This window comes from Rhinoraja longicauda, chromosome 16 (assembly GCF_053455715.1).
Source record: "Rhinoraja longicauda isolate Sanriku21f chromosome 16, sRhiLon1.1, whole genome shotgun sequence".
Taxonomy (NCBI): Eukaryota; Metazoa; Chordata; class Chondrichthyes; order Rajiformes; family Arhynchobatidae; genus Rhinoraja; species Rhinoraja longicauda.
In genome coordinates, this window is record NC_135968.1 from 10,952,497 (window position 1) to 10,977,603 (window position 25,107).

Below are 25,107 nucleotides of genomic sequence, written 5' to 3' on the forward strand. Positions count from 1 at the left end.
CAGCAGCTTCTCAACTAGTCTGCCGGGGACTATTGTGTTGAATGCTGAACTAAAGTCAATGAACAGCATCCTCACATAGCCCCCCTGGTTGTCCAGATGAGAGAGAGCGGTGTGTAGAACCTGGGAGACCGCATCATCCGTGGACCTGTTCGGACGGTATGCGAACTGTAGTGGGTCCATGTTGCGAGGAAGGAGGGCGCAGATGTGCTTCTTGACTAGCCTCTCAAAGCATTTCATGACAACCGAGGTGAGGGCCACCGGTCGGTAGTCATTTAAACAAGCTGGAGAGCCATTCTTTGTTTTAGTGACATTCAAGAGGAGCAATACAAGTTTCCAAAGGTGATGGAAAGACTGGAAGAAAGATTAGGTGCTGAGAGCTCTCTTATACCTGCATTAAGGAGGCATTTAAACACACCTGAGCAATTACAAACACCTGTGAAGCCATGTGTGCCAAACATTATGGCGCCCTGAAATGGGGGGCCTATGTATAAACACAGCTGTAATTTCTACATGGTGAAACCAAAATGTATAAAAATACCCTTTAATAACATCTGACAATGTGCTCTTTAACCACATGTGACTTTTTTCTATTAAAAATCACAAATTGTGGAGTACAGAGGCAAATAAATAAATGATGGGTCTTTGTCCCAAACATTATGCAGAGCACTGTATGTGCTAACATAACATTCGGGGTCAAATCCAGCATAAGCTGAAGGAAATACAACAATCAGTGATTTCAACAATTAGTGAATCAGCAACAATTTTGCATGGAATGCAAGACAAGCTCCCAAATTCATTACTGCTTCCTGCCTTAAGGTTTTACCTCAAAGTACTTTAACTGTGCAGTATCTGCTGATTAAAATGTCTTGCCTATGATTTTTCTTTGGCTCACTTCTTCTACTCCTTATCATCTGTTTCTTCACATTGTGTTTGTATTAAACGCACAGTTGCACAATTCTTAAATGTTTTAATGATTATTTTATCATTCTTTTGCGTCTCGTTCAACGTTTTTCTTCCAGCCAGTGTGGCTCCATCATTTCCTGCACGGCAAACGGAAATGTCTCATCACTGAGAAAAGCAGTAACCATACTTTCTTCACCAAGATTGGAATTCATAACCTCGTCAGTGGATTGCAACGCAGGTCAACCCGAGGTTACGGCATGGTTCCATTCCTGTGGATTGTTCGTAAACCAAACATTTTGCAAATTGGAATTGTGGCCACGGACACAGTTCCCACATGGCAGAAGAGGCCTGCAGCAGCTTAACAGTTGGTGAATCTATACCGCTAGTCTCCCAAACGCTCGTTCATATATACAGGCTGGACATAAGTCAGGCGTTCGCAAGCTGGGGAGGACCTCTGATCATAATAACAATCCTTGAGACTGACCACACTGTTTACAAAATGAAAAGTCTGTGCTCTGGACATTTATACCAAGTCTGCATTAAAAAATTACAAGTCAGAGAAAGATGCACTGGCCTCTTATACGTGTTGTAAATGCTTGCCTATCGCACTTATCACTGAGGTGTTTATTAGCTGGATACCAATCAGAACTGCATCCAATAAATTGAACAGGCTGAAATGGTGATACCCTGCACACATACATGCAACTGCTGTCAGTAGATAGATTTTTAAAAGTCTTTCCTCAAGAATTGACTGACATGAAAACGTTGACATTCAACAAAGTCGCATCCACAGGCTTTGCTAGGATGACCTTTTGATAGACAATAGACAATAGAAAATAGGTGCAGAAGGCCATTCGGCTCTTTGAGCCAGCACCGCCATTCAATGTGATCATGGCTGATCATTCTCAATCAGTACCCCGTTCCTGCCTTCTCCCCATACCCCCTGACTCCGCTATCCTTAAGAGCTCTATCTAGCTCTCTCTTGAGCTACAATTTTTACCGGAGCCAATTGATGAGGTTGACAAAGACTGCTATTGGCTCCATTTGGTTTTGGCTTATTATTGTCACATGTACGGCGACACAGTGAAAATCATTATTTTGCTTTCTTTAATTTATTTGTAGACAGACTTGAGAGATACAGACCCTTCTGCCCACTGAATCCGTGCCGACCAGCTATCACGCTATACTTAGCATTATCCTACACACTAGGGACAAATTACAATTTTTACCGGAGCCAATTGATCTACGAACCGTAACACCCAAGTGTTGTAGGAAACCAGAGTACCCAGAGAACACCCACACGGTCATAGGGAGAATGTATAAACTCCGTACAGACAGCATCTGAGGTCAGAATCGAATCCAGGTCTGTGGTGCTATAAGGAACTCTATCGCTGTGCCAATATGCTGCACTTCCCCATGCTATCCAATCAAATCATTCCGTACACCTACCGTATGAGTACTATCAAGCCATACACAAGTAATGCGAAGAGAAAAATAACCAGAGCAAATAATTCGTTTTACAGCTACAGAGAAACTAGAGATTTTAAAAAAGTGCAAGGGTCATAACCAATGAGGTGGGTTGGGTGAACAGGGCTACACATGTGGTTATGAAAAGTCCATTCAACTGACAGGGGGGAAGAAGCTGTTCTAGAATCAGGTGGTGCATGCTTTCAAGCTTTTGTATCTTCTACGTGACAGTAGAGGGAATAACCAGGGTGTAAGCGGGTCTCCCGAGGAAGCCTGAAGTATAGATGGAATCGATGATGGAGATGGCAAGTTTGCGTGCTGGATTGAAGAAGCATCCACAACTATCTACAACTTCATGGTCATGGGCGGAGCCATTTGTAGACAACATTTGCAAGTTGTGATAAATCCTGATAGAATGTGTATTGTAGAAATTGGCAAAAATGTCATGAGAAACATGCCAAATTTCCTTAGTCTTTTGAAGAAGTAAAGGCATTAGTGTGCTCGTTTTTCCAGAGCATCAATGTTGTTGGACCAGGACAAATTATTAATGATATTTATGCCCAGGAAGTTGATGCTTTTAACCATCTCCACTTCAGCACCTTTGATGATAACTGGGGCATGTATACCAACCCATTTCCAGAAGTCAATGACTATCTCCGACGCCTTGCTAATTGAGGGATGAGGTTGTTGTCTTAACACCATGTAACCAAGCTCTCTATCTTTCCTGTACTCCATCTTGTTATTGGTCAACATACGGTATATTACGATTTCCCATGTTTTCCCACATCAGTGTTGTTTTGATTTACAGCAGTAACATGCCAGGTCAGACCACAGGAACTAACGAGTGTATCTGCACATCTTCCATAACTTCTCTTGACTGCGCAATTCTTCTAACCGAGTAAACACTTTGAAAGTCAACTGTTTGGAAGAATCAAACTGGATGTTGGCCACCGCACAGACTTGCCACGGTTTCCACCCAACTGCACTTAAGTGTGCCAGATGTGGAATGCTGTTGTAATTACTGAAGAAGGGTCCCGACCCACAATGTCACCTATCCATTCCCTCCAAAGATGCTGCCTGATCCACTGAGTTCCTCCAGCAATTTATTTTCAGACTTTGAATTTTTAGCCTGGCTGAAAAATTAACACTTCTTCCTGCTTTTAGTACAGGCAGTCCCAACACATATTTTAAGTTCCCAAAACTCTTCCTGTCAACAGATTCTCTTAATAATCCCTACTGATCTTTCTTACGAACCATAAATTATGGCAAAAGAAAAAGTAGTGAGATTAATAATTTTAATATTGAAAGAGGTTTCCATTCACACATGTTACCATATCATATCATATCATATATATACAGCCGGAAACAGGCCTTTTTGGCCCACCAAGTCCGTGCCGCCCAGCGATCCCCGTACATTAACACTATCCTACACCCACTAGGGACAATTTTTACATTTACCCAGCCAATTAACCTACATACCTGCATCGCAGTATTGCTTTGCAATTGTTTTTTGAACATTATTAAACATTATTATGCGGTTATATTTATTATAACCAGAATGCTTGAGAACAATTTTAACTGAATGCCAGCTTTTTATTTAAACTTAGAGGTTTTCTCAGAAGACTTTCCTTTCTCAGAAAGCATTCTAGACGAGCAACACTGCCAATTGAACTTATCAATCACGCGGTTATGAGTAAGAGCACAACACTTGGTCCCTCTGTTTGAAGGCAATCATGTAAAACAAGCAATCTTTCTTCTTGTACGTGTATGCAGACTAATCTGGTATTGCAGCATGTTATTTTAAATTATGTCCCTGAAGCACCATGACATGCTTTGGTCATAATTTTCTCTGAGACTATATCACTATTCAAAAAGCAAAAGCAAAAAGCCGTGAACTGAACCACATTCAAGTACTACCCAGCAGCTGCAAAAAAAAAAGAAAATAACATACACCGAATTCATAAGTTCCTAAGTTCATTAGACATATGACCAGAATTAAGACATTTGGCCCATTGAGTCCACTCCGCCATTCAACTATGACTTATCTATATTTCTCTCTCAAACCCATTCTCCTCCCTGTAACCTTTGACACTCTTACTAATCAAGTACCTATCAATCTCCGCTTTAAAAATACCCAATGTCTTGGCCTCCACTGCCATATGTGGCAATGAATTCCACAGATTTACCACCCTCTAGATAAAAAAATTCTTTCTCATCTACATTCTAAAAGTGTGTCCTTTTATTCTGAGGCTGTGCTCTCTGGTCCTAGACTCTCCCACTACTGGAAACATCCTCTACACATCCACTATCTGGTAGCTTTCAATGAGATCTCCGCTCATCCTTCACAACCCCAGCAAGTACCTGCCCAAATGCTCCTCATACGTTAACCCAATCATTTCCGGGATCAGTCTCGTAAACCTCCTCTGGGCTCTTTCCAAAACCAGCACATCCTTCCTTAGATATGGGACCCAAAACTGCCCCCAATATTCCAAATGCGGTCTGACCAGCGCCTTATAAAGCCTTCACATTCATCCTTGCTTTTATATTTTGGTCCTCTCAAAATGAATGCTAACAATGCATTCGTATTCCTTACTACATACTCAAACTGCAAATTAACCTGGTATCCTGCACCAGCACTCCCAAGTCCCTTTGTACTTTTGATTTCTGAATCCTCTCTCCAATTAAAAAGAAGTCTACACCTTTATTCCTTACACTAAAGTGCATGACCGTACACTTTGCTACACTGTATTCCACTCGCCACTTCTTTGTCCACTTTCCCTACCTGTTGATGCCCTTCTGCAGGCTTCCTGCTTCCTCACAACTACCTGCAACTCCACCTATCTTCGCATAATTTGTAAACTTGGTCATAAAGCTATCAATTCCATCAACCAGATCATTGACATGCAACATGAAAAGTAGCGGACTCAACACTAACTCCTGCAGAACACCATTAGAACATTAGCCGCCAATCAGAAAAGGTCCCCTACATTCCTACTCTTTGCCTGCTGCTAATCAGCCAATCTTCTATCCATGCTCGTACCTTGCCTATAATAACTCTTATCTTGTTTAGCAGCCTCATATGCAGCACCTTATCAAAGGCCTTCTGAAAATCATCGTCTTGTGGACTACACATTCAATTCAAAAACTGTTGGAAAATGAAAGCAAAAACTACTAGAAACACTCAGCAAGTCAGGCTATATGTTTGGGAAAAGAAACCAAGTTATTATTTCAGGTTGGACTCTTGTAAGAACCCTGACTACTGTCTATTTTATGACGCATAGAAACCAGATTTTTTGGGGAGGGGGGTGGAATGGGGGAAGGGATGAGAGCACATTCAAGGCAACAAAATGTGGCCACAATCACAAGATTACATTATTTTGATCAACATCTTCCAACAATCTAATATTACCTAGTTTCAATATAGCTTTTGGTTAAGTTAATCAAAATGGTTTAATATTTTATTACACAGAATGAAGTGTGGAAATTTGGTACCTTTCTTAGAAACAATTAAATATTCAAAAATTGTGTGTTCAGATAAAAGGCAAGATAATTAAATAATTATTCCCAGCCAGGAAGTTTTCAGTCATTTCTTTTTAATAAAAGAGGGTGGACAAATACGCAAACAAATCATTTCTGTGTCAGTTGTAAAACTGGAAGGATTGCTAAAATGGTGCTGAGCATTGTTGGAGTTCAAAAGGACAGAGTCGATTTGGCTCAATAAACAACTACTGCAATCTAGATTTTTATTGCACCTGTTGCAAAATAAAGCAGCCAAACACTGAAATAAAACAAATGAAATTCAATGAAGCTGTTAACAAAACCACATTGTATTATGTGACGTGTTTTGTTGAACAATACACGTTCTGTTAAAGACTTTCACGCAGGTCATCGATCTGCTTCTTTAGGCCCAGAATAGTGTGTGGCGCAGAACAGAACAGGAAATTAGAAATATTGTTTGATTTATTACCCAGATTAATGATTTAGGTAGTGGGATTAACTAAGAATGATCTGAAGCCATTGGCAATATTACCTCGCAACAAACCTTAACAAACAAGGAGGCACCAGAAAGATGGGCAACAGGACTGCCAAAGTCATTCCATATTACTTGTAACAAACAGAATTTTATAAATTTAAAAGCCAAGAGAGGAAAAATATAGTGTCCATCTGACCTATGATAATCACCAAAAGTCTTTCAATATTTTCAGAATGCAAAAAAGATATTGACAATGATTCCAGCAATACATGTCATATCATACGTTACTCCAGGCTTTACTGCTATGTTAACCTGTAACATTATGGCAATGTTTACAATTCTCAAGAACTTCAATTCACAAGCTGGCTTCATAAAATTATACATTACACTTATCTAACCGTACAAGAATGTACAAATGATGTTTCCAACTATCTGAAGTTGTTGATAGGTTTTGCAGTCAAGAATCCCATGCAACAAGAATAGAAGCAGCCCAGAGTTGAGCTGCACAGTTTGTATGGGTGCATTCTGTAGTGCTGACTCCATAAAACTGCACATACCACTCAAAATCCTTAGTGATCATTGTAGAAACAAGGAACTGCAGATGCTAATTTACTAAAGACACAAAGTGCTGGAGCAGTTATCCAGAGATGCTGCCTGAAGCACTTCATGGGTGATTATTGTCCCTCTCGAAACCTATAAATCTTATATCAAATGGTATCACTGACTCAACCAATATCACACTTGGCCTTTGCTTCCAAAGTCTAGTACTTTGGAAAAGGAAAGTAATTGTTTTCTTGATTTCTGTCACAAATTCTTTCATAAAGTTCTACCAGAAAAAATACTGAGGCTTGCAGCAGTGAACAGCAAAAGACGAAAAAAATCTGAAAGAGTGCAAACAAGAAATTTTATTTCTAAGTCTAAAGCATTGCACATTATTCATGTCCTCTGAAAGAATTAAATGGGAAGCCTGTGCAAGGGATCCTCCTTAAACAGTCCCCTAGGGTTGCAGCCTTAACGTTTGCAAAACAAAGGTGACACCTTTGGAGTGGACCCGAGTCCACAGACTAAGAATACCAACAGATGACAAAATGTTTAAAAATGGATCTATCAAAGGTGTTTTGTGTTAACTGGAATAGCCGATGTCTTGAAAAACCAAGATAACCATTGCTCCATTGAAGAGATAATCAAGATGTTATAATTTCTACCAGGTGCTGCTGCAAAGAAGACTTTGTGCAAAGTAAGCGAGATTAGAGAAATGCTCAAATCAAAGGAATGCAAAGTATTGTTATTAAGCAAGAAGAGAGAAAGAACTGTGAAGGATTGAGGGAGAGAAGTCTTAGAAAAAAGTGCTGGGTTTTACATCTGTGCTCACGGCGAGTGGTTGATCAGAGTACATGTATGGGTTCTTAATAACATTGGTTTGAATTGTCACATGTACTGAGATAGTCAAAAAAATGTGTGTGTCAAATTATATTATACACAAGTACATTCAAGCCAGATACAATTACAACAGTCTGAAGAAGGGTCTCAACCCAAAATGTCACCTATTAGTTTTCTCCAGAGATGGTGCCTGACACGCTGAGGTGCTCCAGCATTTTGTGTCTATCAGAAAAAGAGAAAAATACCAGAGTGCAGTGCAGTGTTACAGCATTACAGTTACAGAGAAAATTCAGATTAAAAAAAGGTCCTCTGCGAGGTAGGTGCCTGCAGAGTTGATGAAACAACACTGATGAAAAGCATAAGCATGATTGTGATATATAGACGATATACATTTCTCTTTTGATGTTTAAATCATCCATAGTTTAGCCACCTGTTATAAGTCATAAATCCAGGTGCACTGTAAGTTTAAATGTGTATTTGCAAGCGCGTAGCGAGTTAAATGACCGCAGCAGAGATAGGCCGGGGAGTGTTGAATGAGTGCAGGATAGAGGAGGCAGTAACAGGGACACAGGGAAGAGGGACTAGGGTGTGTAAAGGGGTGCGAGAGAAGCCTGGGAGGAGCAAGGGAATCAGAGTTCCTTCACTGATATAGAAAAGATGTCCACATTTGGGCTTTGGGAAGCACTGAAGAGGATGGGCCACAGTGCTCGGTGTTCAGCCTCTTTGAAAGAGCAGCCATCAGCTGGAGAAGCAGGTGCTGGGTGGGGGCATGGGAATCAAGAGAGACAGGATGAAAAAATGGGCAAACTGTGGTGATGGATAAAACGGGTTGGGGGTGGGGGAGAGCAGAAAGGAATAGTGACCAAGAGAGTCAGGTAATTAGGGGGAAAAGATCAGGAGGTGGTAAACTAAAAGGACCAAGATGAAGGGCTGAGGGAGAGGAGGCTAAGAAAAAAAAAATGACTGCAAGGTTTTATATCTGTGTTTATGGTGAGTGGCTGATCAGGGTACACATGTGTGTTCTTAAGTGTATATGTGTGAATCAGTGACTTGATATTAGACTATTTGCTGTCAAATCCCCAGGATGGCTAGTCGGCAGCAATTATTCCACATTAAAAGAAATCACACAAAGGCAGTGTCCACTCCTCAGTGGATGCAAGTCAATCTCAATCAAAAAGGACTGCCCATATGATGCAAATTATAAGCTATAATTTTGGGAAAGCTTAAAAAAGGGTAGAAATGGTAGGTCAACTAGCACCTTTAATTTGCAGTGTTCAGATGGGATAAAGATGGCACAAGAAATCCTCTAAATCCACTGGCAAGCTAAGCAAGCCAACCAATAACTTTATACCAAGTCTATATTAGTTGAGAAATCAATTACAGCTGTGAGAAGGGATTATGTGGCAGAATGATCAACATGATCAACAAATGAAGCCTTGCAAATTGACCAGAGGAGAAAAAAGGGCAATCATATTCTTATAAGTTAAATTCGGGTTACCTTATAAATCAGATGAAGACCTTAGAGCAAATATGCAGGCAGACTTCTCTCATTCAACCCACCCACTTTATTAAACACCTCCTTTCCCACCAGTGGAAGAATCTGCAGGACCCTCCCTGGCCTCGTTAACCATCTCAGCACCCACAGAACCAGGGTGGAAGCAAATCATCCTCAACTTCAAGGGAATAAAAACATACAGGTATATTTACCTGGATATGTACTTGAACAGCTACAGATTGAATGTTGATAAGTGACACAGAGGTAAATAGCCCCATTTTTGTTTACTGAAAAAGCATTTTCTAATTTATTCTAACAAACCTGTCACACTTCCAAATATATTCATTCAATCTCACCTTAGCCTTCTATGTTGCAGGAACCTCCTCAGCTTTCCTAGCTGCCTAACTGAAGGCACATAATACTTATTTCATTCTAGTAATTTTCATCTGCCTTGACATTCTTCTAAAATGATGCTGTTCTATATTGGATTTAACTTCAGCTGCACTGTACTTTTTATTATATATAGCCTTGCCTCATTCTCCCTACAAATGTGGGTCAAAGTTGTCAGTGGTCAGCCTCTGAAAGAGCAGCCACATTACTGTGAAGAGTGTCACTTCACCATTCTACAAGTTCTTAGTCTGCTCACTGTTTACTACTTTTCTGAAATGTATATCATCTCCGAGCTTTGAAATTATGCAACGTAAACCCAAATCATTATAGTTATCAAAAATGGCAAAGGTCCAAACATGGACCTTGGAAGAACTATTGAATAATTGACTCCATGAATGAAAGTAAGATTAAAAAACTGAAAATGATAGAAATTTGAAATGAAAGCAAAAAATGTCAGAAGCATTTAACAGGTCAGAAAGCATCTATCAATAGAGAAATCGAGTCAACATTTTGAATAAAGAACTTTCATCAGAATTTCTGATGAATAGTCTTCACTCTTCAAATGTTAACTGTTTCCTTTTCGTAAATGCTGCCTGACCTACTGAGTTTCCCGCAGATTTTTATATTGGATGTTACTCCAGTCTGAAAAAGAACCATACCTATTTTCCAACCTTTGACCAATATTAAAGCTGCCACGACTGCTTCAATACCTTGTTTGATGACTAGTTGTTCAAATGGTATTTTAACAAAAACCTTCCTGAAAGGCTATTTACACATCAGCAGTCGTGCATTTCAGAAAAACGGATCAAATAGAATTTGCCTCCAACAAATTAAGCTGATTGTCTGTCCCCTGTTAACATGCGTTCTTTTAAGTGACAATTAATTTTGATCCAGGTTAAAAGCCTCTTCACTATAACTCCTGTGCTCTCTAACGAGCTCCCCCTCAAATCCATATCCATTCTTCCATCCATTAGGTTGTGCTGTTATTTTTGAACAATTTGGAAGATGATTAAACATTTTAATTCACCAATCATGGAGTAATAGTCATACAGCACGGAAACAGGCCCTTCAGCCCTAATTGTCCATGCCGATGTAGATGCACCATCTAAGCTAGCCCATTTTCCCGCATTTGACCTTTTACCCCTCTCCACCTTTCCTATCCATGTACCTGTCTAAGTGTATTTTAAATGTTATTGTATCTGCCTCACCTGCCTTTTCTGGTAGTGCATTCCATACACCCAGCACCTTCTGTGAGAAAAAAGTTGGCCTTCAAGTTCCTATTAAATCTTGCCAATCCCACCTTAAACCTATGCCCACTGGTTCATAATTCTCCAACTCTGGGTAAAAGACTCACCTTATCTATTCCTCTCATGCTTTTATACACCGCCATAAAATCAACCCTCAGCCTCCTGCACACTAAGGAATATAGTCCTAGCCTACTCAACCTCTCCCGGTAACTCAGGCGTGAAGTCCTGGCAATGTGCTCGTAAATCTTCTCTGCACATTTTCAGCCCTTCTCATGCTTCTGGAAACACTATCTGTACTCTTTCTAAAGCCACCACATCAAACATGTAATGCAGCGACCAAAACTGCGCGCAATACTCCAAATATGCTCTGTATTTTCAACGCTTTCACTGTAATCTTGATTTAACATTCTGTAGGAGAGGGGTGATGAGGAATCTTTGGCTCATAGATGTTTCGCACAAGGCCCATTGTCCCATAAACTTCACAGAATACCACAGCATGGAGCTCAACCTGCATGTTTACATAAACATTGGCTGCATACTATAATTGTGTGTTTGGATTAAGGCTTCATTTGTACAGACTAGGGCATGCACTCACTGAATCCCGTATCCTGAAGATAGGAGTATATAGGGAATATAATAAGAGGCTGAGAATGCAGAGTTAGTGAGATGGTCACTGGAGTTGACAAGCATCGCAGAGGATGGTTTGTCACCTATCCGTACTGATTGCAGTTTATGGGTCAGGAAGTCAAGTATCTCGTTGCTGAATCCAAGCTCCAGGAGATTCGAGATGATTTTGGTTAGAATTATGGTGTTTAAGGCGGAGCAATAGTCGATAAATAGGAGTCTGACGTGGCTGTCCTTGTTATTCAAATGGTATGAGTGTAGGTGCAGGGAAATGGCATATGCTGAGGACCTGTTGTGGCAGTAGGTAAATTGCAGTAGATCAAAGCTGTCTGGAAGGCTTTACCTTTGCTGGGCACCAGATTTTAAAAAATATTCACAATTTCTGGGGCACATGAAATCCCTGAAGTAACAAAATTCAATGGCAAAAGACTCTTGACACAAATCCATTAGTTAATTTCCTGTGTAGGAAAGTACTGCAGATGCTGGTTTAAACCGAAGAGAGACACAAAAAGCTGGAGTAACTTAGCAGGTCAGACATCATCTCTGGAGAAAAGGAATGGGTGACTTTTCAGGTCGAAACCCTTTTAATTTCCCTTGTTTGGGGAGACCAGCATGCCAGGAGATATTATGGATTCTGTAACCATAACCAACATCAAGAAAAATTAGTTTGATCATGGCAAGTACAGAGAAATCTCTCTGCTGTCTGCCAAAGGAAATGCCTGTAAATAATGCTCCACACCTTTTAGAACAAATTAGAACAACTAAAGCAAAACAAACCTAAATGTGAGCTTCTTGGTTGTAATCAGCATGCAACACAAATTTAACAATATATTTTTGAAACTGACTAATTTCTCATCAAACCTTGCACAGCTGAAATCATGTTTCGCAGTAGGAAATACTTAGCCCTATTTGAAAGGATCAACTACTCAGTTTAGATGCTGGCTACTTTTTTTTCTGGCTGTATTGAAATTATTTGGTACTTTCAATAGTTTTCTGAAATTGCACATTTTTACAGAGAGTGGTACGGCGATTCCTGAAGGACCTCATGCTAACTTCTTCTACATAACCCGTTTATTCCAGAGATGGGTAAATTGGTAGGCAATCCCCAGAATACAAAATGTCTCTCAAAACAACTAGAAGACACGCAGAAGAAGAGTCCAGTGGAATGAGATGAAGGGTGAAATAGGATTTGCAGCACTTTTACATCGGATCCTCAGCAATGACCAGCATGTGGGATGACTGCACTAAAATAATGTCATCCTCTCTGGAATATCTCATATGCTACTATCTTAATCAGCGCAGGGCAAGATTTACATTACAAGCTACTTTTGAGCTGACAATAGCCATAAACCAAACATGCTACTCCAACGCCGGAGCAAGACTTCGATTAACTTCTCTCAGTATGCTGAGTACAACTGCATTCAGAAGTTTATCGAGTCTCTCTATTCAAAGAGAATGAATCACATTTGACTCACCCTTGTCAATGTAAAACTAAAGACCAAAAATGTGGCTTTGTTACGATTGTAAGAGTACCTGTCGTGCAGACAACAGCACACACACATTTCCCAGTGGACACCACGTGCCAACTCTCCCATACAGGAAATCCCCAAGTTATGAGAGGGTTCTGTTCCTGAGAACTGTACATAATTCAAACTGTTCGCAAGTGAACAAAAACGATTGTTAGTTTGTCGGGGTTAGGGGAGGAGGGTGAGGAGAGAAGGCACTCAGAAATGTCTCGTTCCCACCCAGCAGAACATACCTACAGTCCCACGGCAGCTAGTAAATCCATCCTCTTCCATTCTGCCGATCTCCCAAACACCCCTTTGGTGTCCATAAATTGGGCATAATTTATGGACACCTAACTCGGAGAGGACCTGTATTCTTGAACCAATAGGGGTTTCATATCCTCAACAGCATGTGTTGTGGTAGGGCAAGTGTCGAAGCCTTCACTCTGTGGCCATTTATACATGAGCGCAGCACAAATACAAAGCCATGATGCTATAGGAATGTAATGCCTGCTTAGAAGTTTGCAAATAGGTTATCTATCTCCATTAAAATAATCAAATAATTAAATATATACATATTTTAACACAATATAAGCAAAGACTGAGCTAGTAATCAGAAGCCAGCATATATTGTGTACAAACAAAAATTGTTTGGAACCTTTACTCTTGTTTAATCAAGGACTAAACACTAACATATTTAAGATATGGAAGTGCTAGGGAAAATAGATTTTTTCATCAGGTTCTTGAAGTTCAAGGGATCTAACAAATTTGTGATGTAAACAACTGGAATACTTCTATGAAATGTGTTGATATTTCAACGCTAGGAACACAACAAGCTATTTAGGTTTAATAACAAAGATAAATGGCTGAAACAAGGATCGCTCTTCAACATCCTCCAGGGTGTAACAGTCCCGAGTGCAATGTGGCAGCATTTGTAAATGCAAATTGCCCGCTCTACTTTAGTTACAGTTTATCAGTATTTTGAAGGCCAATTATACCTCATGTAATGATCTACAGAAACAGCATTTACCATGTTGTAAAAATTCATCTCTCTGGGTCCACGAGGAGGTGGTTGCAACTGTTTTAATACCGTGCCATCTGGATGTTGTAACATACCTAGAAACAAGATAAACTGTTGTGAAATTATGCTTTCCATATACAAATCTTAAAGCTATGCAACCAATATGTTTGAACATTGTTTGTTAAAGTGCATGGTTTTTGCCATTTACTGTCAACTTCGAACGGATCATGTATAAAATCATCAGATCACGCTCCCACATACTCAAGCTGGTCACAATTCCAAGGCCTGCAGGAGCAATCTCTCGCTTCTGTATTCCCCTGTGTTTTCTTAAACACCACTCCTGCTTTCTTCACCTCACACCCACAGTGGCGCAGCAGTAGGGTTGCTGCCAGTGACCCGAGTTTGATCCTGCCCACAGAGTTTGTACATTCTCCCCGTGACCTGCGTGGGTTTTCTCCGGGTGCTCCGGTTTCCTCCCACACTCCAAAGATGTACAGGTTTGTAGGTTAATTAACGTCAGTAAAATTGTAAATTGTTCCTGGTATGTGTAGTGTTAGTGTGCGGGGATCGGCGCCGACTCAGTGGGCCTGTTTCCGTGCTATATCTCTAAACTCCCAAGGGCAATAACTCTGGACAAATTCATCATCAAGGTAAAAACATCCCATCTGCTGCTTCTGTTGTACCACTTCCCTTCCTTCCCTGACCCACAAGCCTAAATTGTAATGTTTCTTCCAGTCTTAAAGCCAAACTTTTTTTTTTTTTCCAATTTTGTTCCCTAATTTTGTTCATACCTTCTGCAAATTCACTCTGTGCAACTGGCCCACATCCTATTCATATGACCTTATTCCCATTAAACCAAACATGCACCTATCTTTCCTTCTGTAAAATAATAAAGTTGTAAAAGACGAAAAGGAGATTGGGAGAATGAGCTCAAAATGAAATGGGACATGTTCAACTGCCGTAGGGGTTGATTTTGATAAACGTTTGAGCCATGTCTGTTGCTCTGGGTCTGTCAGGATTGCAAGATTTACAGCTGTTGTGAGCATTCTGAGGAAGACAAATGCCAGAGTACCTGTGTGAAATCTCTTGTGGTTAATAGTGTAAATAAACATTAAGGGGAAAATCTCTATAAAAGATCGCATGAATCTTTGTTCGAAAAACAGTCTCGTTTGACTGTTCCCAACGGCTGTGTATTTGACGCTATTACATAAAATATTGCCTTTATTGCCTTACCCGATCGTTGTGGTGTATTTTAGTTTTATTTAACACTTCCTAGCCTCCATGTTGATATCCCCTTCAGCGACTGCCCTCTTTCAAATTTAGTCTAGATTATTATTGTCACAGGTACTGAGGTAGAGTGAAAAGGTTTTAAGAAATTTGCTATCATCACTGCTCTCCTCAAAAATACAACACATTCTCTTGAATGCACTATAGCATGTGAAAACCACAATGCTGTTGAACAGAACTTCTTGCCTCGTGCCTCTCCAGTAAGGATTCTACCCTACCACAGTATCTAAAACTTTTCTATTGTCCTATATGACTGTGTAGAAGTAATCAAAGCTAAAATAAGGAGGAATTCAGCAGGTCAAGCAAGGTGGATGCAAAGGGATAGTCAATGTCTCGGGTTGAGACCCTGCAACAGGACTAAGAATGTAAAGGGGGGTCTATGAAGAGGAAAAGTAATGTAAGCTTCTTTATTGCAAACCTTTCTGCAGCTTTCACTACAGTCACCAAGCATCCACCTTCTACATGTCCACTATCATCCAGATGCATAGGACTGGATTCACCTGATTCCATTCCTATCCATACAGTTATACTTAGCAAGTCAACAATTTTCTTGACTTCCCACACTTGCTTTGCTGTGTTTAGGAGTCTCTCAAAGATATACAAGGCCACTTCCCATTTTCCGACTACTCACTTCACCTCAGTGACATAATCCAATAACAAATGCCTGTGCTGATTTCACTTACCTTCACCTCATTAGTATTTTTTTTTTACCATCTCTAAATTGTTAAATATTTTGTTTAATATGCAGTCTAGATTAAGCAGAGATTTCAGAGGAAATATTTTCAGAGTGAAAATACTCCTGGTGCAAATTCCATAACCTAGTCACAACTCATTAATTTCTCCTTGAGCAAGAATGTTTACAACTTTAGTGCCAAATCTGAGTCAAGGTTTAGTTTGAACTTTATTTCTATGCCATGATAAGGCTATCGCCATATCATTAAAATTGCCCAACTCTGTCCCTCCTCATCACATCAAATGGGGACACAGTGGCGATATGAGTTGCTGTCTCTTACAGCGCTAGAAACCTGGCTTCAATCCTGACTACTGGTGCTATCTGTGCAGAGTTTGTACAATCTCCCTGTAACCACATGGGTTTTTCCCAGATCTTCCGGTTTCTTCCCACATTCCAAAGACGTGTAGGTTAATTGGCTCCGTAGATTGTCCATAGAATATAGGATAGAAATAATGTACAGGGTTATTGATCACACAGACTCCATAGGCCGTGGGGCTTGTTTCCACACTGTATCTCTAAACTAACCCAAACTGCTGAAATCATCATAGGGCCTTAATTTCAACCACATTCCTGGCTGGCCTCATTTTAATTGACGCAGAGTATAGACACCAGTTTAGTTGAGGAAACAAGATCCTGAATTACATCAAGGGAGAAATCAACTACAAACGTTTATATTAAACCTTTATAGAACATTGGTTAGTCCACAATGATTAAGCATCCAATTCGAGTCACCTTGAAAATTTACTTTCATGGTTTCAGGAATGGGGAATTTCAATTGTCAGGTGAACATGATAATGTTGCAGTAGTTCTTGTCAATCTTGTAGGGAGGCTGGGCAGGGGTAGGACATGGAGGTATATTAGCTAAACTGCATTTACTTTCATGCACAGAGCCTCATGGGCAAGGCAGATGGACAGAGCATGGATTGAAATGTAATAGTTATTACAGAAATACGTTTGAGCAATGGTCAAGATTGGCAGCTCAGTGTTCCAGGATATTGATGTTTCCAGCATGACACTATTGATGAGCAAAATCATGCCATATTTAGAGAGGATATCCCAAGGAGGAATATCCAGCAAGGCCATATGAATAGAAATAAGAAAGGTGCAATAATATTGATAGGATTTGTACTATAAATGTCCCAATTGTCAGGGGGATCAAATACGTAGGGAGATCGCATATAAGTGGAGGATACAGGATAAGCGTGCAAATCGGACAAAATTGGCTTGGTGGTAGGAGGCAAAGGATAGTTGTGGAGGTTTGGTTTCCAGATTGGAGGCCTGTGACCAGACATGGCCATAGAGATCAATGCTGGGTCCTTTGATGTTTGCCATATACATTAATAATTTGGAAGAGAATTCAAGTGACTTGATTAATAAGTTTGAAGATGACATCAATATTGGTGGTATTGCAGACAGTAAAGAAGGTTGCACAAGGTTACAACTGGATATAGATTACCTGGAAAAATGGGCAAGGAAATGGCAGATGGAATTTAACTCAGGAAACTGCAAAACGAAACCAGGGCAAGACATACATAGTGAATGACAGGATCCTGACAATTGTTGGAGAACAGTCAGACCTAGGCTCATAAGTACGTAGTTCCCTGAAAGTGGTGACACAGACACACAAGGTGAAGATGACAAGTTGTAAGCTTCCCTTCATTGACCAAGGCACTGAGTATAACAACAAAAGACAAAGTGCGTGAGTAACTTAGCAGGTCAGGCAGCATGATACCTGACTCAGTGATATATTCCAGTACTTTGTGTCTTTTTGTAGGAGCATGGAAGCAAGTTCGAGCATGGAAACAGGCTCTTTGGCACACTCAGTCCACACTGGCAAACAATCACCCATACACTAGTTCTATCCTACTCACTGGGGACTATTTACAGAAGCCAATTAACATAGAAACCCTGTATGTCTTTGGAATGTGGGAGGACACTGGAGGACCCAGATAAAACCCAAGTGGTCTCAGGGAGAACATACAAACTCCATAGAGAGCACCCATAGACAGGATCGAACCAGGGTGTCTGGCACTCTAAGGCAGAAACTCTACCACTGCGTCACTGTGACGGCCCAACGTATTATGGTGGTACAAAACATTGGTTAGGACTCGCATAGTTCTGGCATCACATTACAGGAAGGATGCAATTAGGCTAAAGAGAGTGCAGAACAGATTCACAAGATTCACAAGGGTGTTGCCTGGATTGGAGAGCCTGTGTTACACGAAGAGTTTGGATAGGCCAGATCTGAGGAAGCTGACAGGTGAAAGTTAAAGTTATATATTATATAAGGCATAGTTAAGGTAGATACTCATGGTCTGTTTTCCACGGTAAGGGGAGAGTGGATGTCCAAAAGGATATCGTTATAAACTGAGAGAGGCTTATTTTTTTACACAAAGTGTAATTGGTATCTGAGTATTTGATAATGAACTGCCAGAGGAAGTAGTAGACAGGAATAGCAACATTTAAAAGGAATCTGGAAAGATATTTGGATGGGCAAGGCATTGAGGGATATGGAATTAATGCAGACAAGTGAATTCGTTTAGATAGCAGGATGGTTGTAATAGACATGGTGAGACGAAGGGCCTGTTTCTATTTCTTTTGATTCAGAACTTATGAAGGTTACCTCTGGGTTTCCACAAGGGTTCAAAGCTCTTTTAACTCTATATAAATGATATTTGTAAGGTGTCGAAATTGTTACATTTAGTTATATTTGTGGATGACACAAATTTATTTTGTTCAGGGAAAAACTTGAAGCAACGTTTGGACACAGTTAAAGGGGAATTGGAAACCCTAAAGAAGTGGTTTGATACTAATAAATTGTCATTAAATCTATGTAAAACAAAATTTATTGTGTTTGGAAATCGTAAAATAAATTCTGAGGTAACACTTACGAGTAATGTTGTAAAAATTGAAAGAGCATATGAAAATAAATTCCTGTGAGTGATAACAGATCAAAAACTCTGTGGAAACCTCACATAAAACATATCAAATCAAAGCTGTCTAAATCCATTGCAATACTGCACAAAACCAAGGACATCTTGAATCAAAATTCACTATTTACTTTATATTGCTCACTCATTGTTCCATACATTACATATTGTGTAGAAGTATGGGGAAACACCTACAAAACTAGCACTAATTCAAATTTTAAAAATAAATTAAAGATTTATTTGTCATATGTAGGTTGGCACAGGGTCAACGGTACAATGAAATGTATTTGACAAGACAATGGGTCACTTCAGCAGTAATATTCCAAGGATAAATAAGATAAATATGACATTAGTAAGGTAAAAAAAGAGCCATAAGAATTGTCAATAAGGCTGGTTATAATGACCCAACCAACCCATTATTTATGAAATCATATGTCCTAAAATTTATGGACCTGGTAGACTTTAATACTCTACAAATAATGTTAAGAACAAAAGAAAGAACACTTCCTGACTATATCCAAGGTTTGTTTTCAGTGAGGGAGAGCAGGTATCCACTCAGGGGAAATTATATGTTTGAAAAAAAGAGGGTAAGGACAAATGTGAAAAATAGATGTGTGACTGTTAAAGGGGTCAATTTATGGAATAGTTGGAACAATGAATTAAACGAGTGTAGTAATATGTGTAAATTCAAGAAAATGTTCAAAAACATTATATTTGATAGATACAAAATATGTGATCGGCACTGAGAAATGACTGACATGACAGAAATTATGTTTCTTGATTATATTTGTGTTTCTTTCTATGTTTTGTTTATCTGCTTCTGACTTATGATGTTGTGTTTTTTATTATATTTTATTTTATTGTTTTGTTTCACTGCTATTTTGGCTAGTTAGGGTAATGCTTTGTTAAGTATTAAGGGTTGGCACAATAAGCTTTGGCTTCTGCCTATACCTTTTTTTCGGTCAGAGAATATCATGTGTGATTATACTGTTTTATTTTTTATATAATGATTTTGTACTATTTAGCTTTCACGATTATATGGTCAATCTGTTGTATTGTATTGACCGGAAAAATAAATAGATAAATAAATAGATGCAGTTTATGACTCTAATCATTACAATGAGATTTAATACAGGTGTTAAAATCATAAGTTGAATAAGTTAAACAAAGAAAATGTGCTCCCATTAATAAATTGGGGACATGAACTGAACAGTTTAAAAAAAAACAAAGATATGGGAGAAGATTGCAAGGAAAAACTTTTTTTTTAAAGAATAATAATCCGTAATTCAATGCCTTTAAAGTTGTTTAAAACCAATCTATTCCTTTAATGACTTTGTACAACACTATCAAATTTCCTCTGCACCTTCTTTTGTCACAGTAGAACAAGTCAAACAGGGCTTTCAAATAAGAATTCGGCAAGCACTTGAGAGGAAACAGCAGAGAAATCTGACTGAATAGATTACTTTAAAAGATGCTGGCATGGACATTATGGGTCAAACGGCCTCCTCAATCCTATCATTCGTGTAGCAATTAGCTGGGCTGAAAAGCTTGTCTTTTGGTAATGCATCTTATCAGTTTCAAAGTTTTTTGGGGTTGACCCCTGGACAGTGCATATCAAGACTAGTTCAGCAGTTTGTATGCTAAATAGCTAGAAATCTGGCCTGCACAAGATCGATTAAATCAAAGCTAGGCTTGCTCGCTCATGTACAATAACTTATGGTACTTTCACCAATATTCTTCCTTAACCAACACTGCCCAAAATATATATGGCAAACACGAAAAACTGCAGATGGTGGAAATAAAACAGAAAATACAATAAATATCTCAGCAAATCAGGAAGATACAGAACATATCTTGAAGATATAGAACATAGAGCAGTACAGCACAGGAACAGGTCCTTCAGCCCACGATGTCAGCTCCGACAACGATACCAATCTAAACCAATCCAAACTGCCTGCACAGGGTCCATAACGCTCTATTCCCTGCCTGTTCACGTGTCCATCTAAATGCTATCACACCTGCTTCCACCACTTCCCCAGACAGTGTATTCGAGGTGACTACAACTCTCTTGGTAAAAAAACTTGCCTCATAAATCTCCTTAAAACTTTCCCCCTCACACGTTAAACCAATGCTTTCTGGTATTTGACAGAACTGATGAAAATTCAGATCCAAGGACAATTCTCCAAAATGTTATCTCTGTTCAGCCTCTCCTGCTTAGTATTTTTCAGTTTTGTTTTTGTATCAGCAATACAAAAACATCTGATAATTTAGTGACCGTTTATTGAACTTTCTTGCACAAAGCTTATCCAATACTACAAACTGCATCCATGAAAGTTAATACAGGAATACAGGAATACAGAGCTTTATTTGTCATTCGGTACCGAGGTACCGAACGAAATTACATTGCTGTCATACACAAAAAAAAAATGATTGCAAAGCTCTTTGTAACCTCCTTTGCTCCAATGAGACAGACTCCAACTTCTTCAATGTAACCCATATGTCTTATATTTCACATCATTGGAAGCATTATTGGAAATGATTTGGGAGGGAGGAGGGAATAGTAATGCAGAGGTTGTTTGGACAAGGGAGAACAGAGGGGCAATGGGTGTCTAGAAATAGTGGATCTCTTGTGCGTTGAGCAGGGGTTAACATGGATGCCAAGGATGGAGAAAGGCAGGGAGTGTGACTCAGGGAATGGAGCCAATGGTTAGACAAGGCCACAGGGCAGGGGGCGGGGTAGATGAAGCCAAAGACAAGAACAAAGTCTGGATGGAGAAGGGTCACAATGGGCACAGAACTTGGGAGGGTGGAAAAAAGTGTGAACTCCCACAAAGGAATGCCAGACACCTGTCAAGCACTTGAAATGGTGGAGGGAGAAATACTGGTGGCAACATGCAATCCAGAAGCAGAGAAATGACGATAGATGCCAGGGAGTGGGATGTGGAGATGACGGGGGCCATTGCAGTGGTAGAAAAAGTTGATGAGAGTTATTATGTGGATTAGAGAAGGGTACAGCAGTATACCAGGAGGTATGAGAGCAGAACGAAGGTGTGGTGGTATGGTGAAAATTGGGTAGTGGGGCTGAAGGAGTAACCAGAAAAATGAAGCAACAGTTGATTAGGCTTTTGGGGAGGGAAAGGGGAGATGGAATGATGACGACTAAAGGCTGGATTGGAGTTGACGAGGTCATTGTAAGGGATTGGGGGGGGGGGTTTGAGTGCAGGGTCTGACCATGGTAAAGTTAGGGGTGTGGAACAGTAAAGCGGCAGTCAGAGGGGTTTGTTTTTGGGGCTCTGGGGTGAAGGTGGACAGACTAGGATACAATAATGGAGGGTGACGTACCAAAATGAGGTGGGGTTCGGTCATGATGTGTGGGTAGTAGAGTAATGGGGTGTGTCGACTAATTAAGTCTGTGGCATGTTCATTCTGATCCAAGAATTATCCAAAATGTTATCTGTTCAGCCTCTGCTGCTGAGTATTTTCAGTTTTGTTTTATATCAGCAATACAAAAACATATCTAATAATTTAGTGACCATTTATTGAACTTTCTTTGCACACAGCTCATGTGCTTATCCAATACGAGAAACTGCATGCATGAAAGTTAATGATTGCAAAGTTCTTTGTAACCTACTTTGCTCCAATGAGACTCCAATTTCTTCAATGTAACCCATACGTCTTACATTTCACATAATTGGAAGCATTATTGGAAATGATTTGGGAGGGGGTAGGGAATAGTAATAGTAGGGTATGGAGTAGTCATGAGTAGAGTACAGTAATGGGAATATGATACAATAATCAGTGGGGTACAGTAAAGGGATGGTGAACGGTGCGGGGCTGGGCAGAGGGGTTTGTTATTAAGGTTCTGGGGTGATGATGGTCTGAACGGGGTACGCTAATGTGGGTATGATCATGGGGTGCGGGTAGTACAGTAATGGGGTGTGTGGGATGGGTAGGGTAATGAAGCCTGTGGTACCTTAAAAACAGGAGGGGAATGGGGTGGTGTACAGTAATGAGTGGGGTACAATGAATGCAGTATAGTAATGGGGATGTGTATCATGAGTGGGGGTGCATTAACGAGTGTGGTACAGTAATATGGACAGGGTACAGTAATGAGTGGGGTATAGTGATGGGATATGATTATAGAATGAGTGGGGGCGCGGTAATGAGTAAGGTACAGTAATGAGGATGTGGTATAATGATTGGAGTATAGTAATGAGTAGGGTGGAATTACAGGTGGGGTGTAGTAATGAGGATATGGTACCATAATGAGTGTAGGTGCGGTAATGAGTGTGGTACATGATGGGATGGGGTACAGTAAGTGGGGAACAGTAATGAGTAGAGCATAGTAATGGGGGAGTGGTAACAGTGAGGTACTGTAATGAGGATGAGGTACAGTAATGAGGATGAGGTTTATATTCACAAAATGCTGGAGTAACTCAGCAGATCAGGCAGCATCTCGGGAGAGAAGGAATGGGCGACATTTCGTGTCGAGACCCTTCTTCAGTCTGAAGAAGGGTCTCGACCCGAAACGTCGCCCATTCCTTCTCTCCCGTAATGAGGATGAGGAACATTATGAGTGGAGGATTCAAATGGGGGTGTGATACCATAATGAGTGGGGGTTTGATAATGAGCGGGGAACAGTAATAGGGTTGTGTTATCATGAGTGGGGATGTGATACCATGTGGGGGGTGTTAATGGGGATGGGGTAAAGTAATGGGAATTGGGTACAGTAAGGCGGGGTGCAGTAATGTAGGGTACAGTAATGAGGGTGTGATACCATTTTGAGTGAGGTACAGTAATGGGACTGGGGTACAGTAATGGGGATGTGATACCATGAGTGAGGGTGCGGTAATGGGTACAGGGTACAGCAATGGGGATGTGATACCATAATGAGTGGGCCACAGCAATAAGTGTGATATAATGAGTGGGGTACAGTAATGTTACTGGGGTACAGCAATGGGACTGGGGTACAGTAATGGGACTGGGGTACAGTAATGGGAGTGTGATACCATATTGAGCGAGGGTGCGGTAATGGGTCAGGGGTACAGTAATGGGGAGTATGATACCATAATGAGTGAGGGGGGGTGTAATACTATAATGAGTGGGAGTGCGGTCATGGTTACGGGGTACAGTAGTGGGGGGGGGGAGTGTGGTATACTATAATGAGTGGGGGGGTGTAATACCATATTGAGCAAGGGTGCGGTAATGTAATGGGTCAGGGGTACAGTAATGGGGAGTATGATACCATAATGAGTGGGGGGGGTGTAATACTATAATGAGTGGGGCGGGGTCATGGTTACGGAATACAGTAGTGGGGAGTATGATACCATAATGAGTGGGGGGATGTGATACCATATTGAGAGAGGATGCAGTAATGTAATGCGTCAGGGGTACAGTAATGGGGAGTATGATACCATAATGAGTGGGGGGGGGGTATAATACTATAATGAGTTGGGGTGCAGTCATGGTTACGGGGTACAGTAGTGGGAGGGGGGGTGGTATGATACCATAATGAGTGGGGGGGTGTGATACCATATTGAGCGAGGGTGCAGTAATGTAATGGGTCAGGGGTACAGTAATGGGGAGTATGATACCATAAGTGGGAGGGGTGTAATACTATAATGAGTGGGGGTGCGGTAATGTAATAGGTCAGGGGTACAGTAATGGGGAGTATGATACCATAATGAGTGGGGGGGGGTGTAATACTATAATGTGGGGGGGGGGGTCATGGTTACGGGGTACAGCAATGGGGAGTATGATACCATAATGAGTGGGGGGATGTTATACCATATTGAGCGAGGGTGCGGTAATGTAATGGGTCAGGGGTACAGTAATGGGGAGTGTGATACCATAATGAGTGGGGGGGTGTAATACTATAATGAGTGGGGGGGGTCATGGTTACGGGGTACAGTAGTGGGGAGTATGACACCATAATGAGTGGGGTGATGTTATACCATAATGAGCGAGGGTGTAGTAATGTAATGGGTCAGGGGTACAGTAATGGGGAATGTGATACCATAATGAGTGAGGGGGGGGTGTAATACTATAATGAGTGGGGGTGCAGTCATGGTTACGGGGTACGGTAGTGGGGGGGTGTGATACCATATTGAGCGAGGGTGCGGTAATGTAATGGGTCAGGGGTACAGTAATGG

At 40.6% G+C, this 25,107-nt stretch overlaps 1 protein-coding gene across 1 annotated transcript in view; it reads right to left on the reverse strand.

Moving 5' to 3' along the window:
- Positions 1-25,107, reverse strand: part of ipmkb (inositol polyphosphate multikinase b) — a 77,254-nt gene that overhangs the window by 51,551 nt on the left and 596 nt on the right. The window contains exon 2 of the mRNA XM_078413194.1: positions 14,015-14,100. Within this exon, the coding sequence (XP_078269320.1) occupies positions 14,015-14,100 (86 nt within the window). The remainder of the gene's footprint in view (positions 1-14,014; positions 14,101-25,107) is intronic.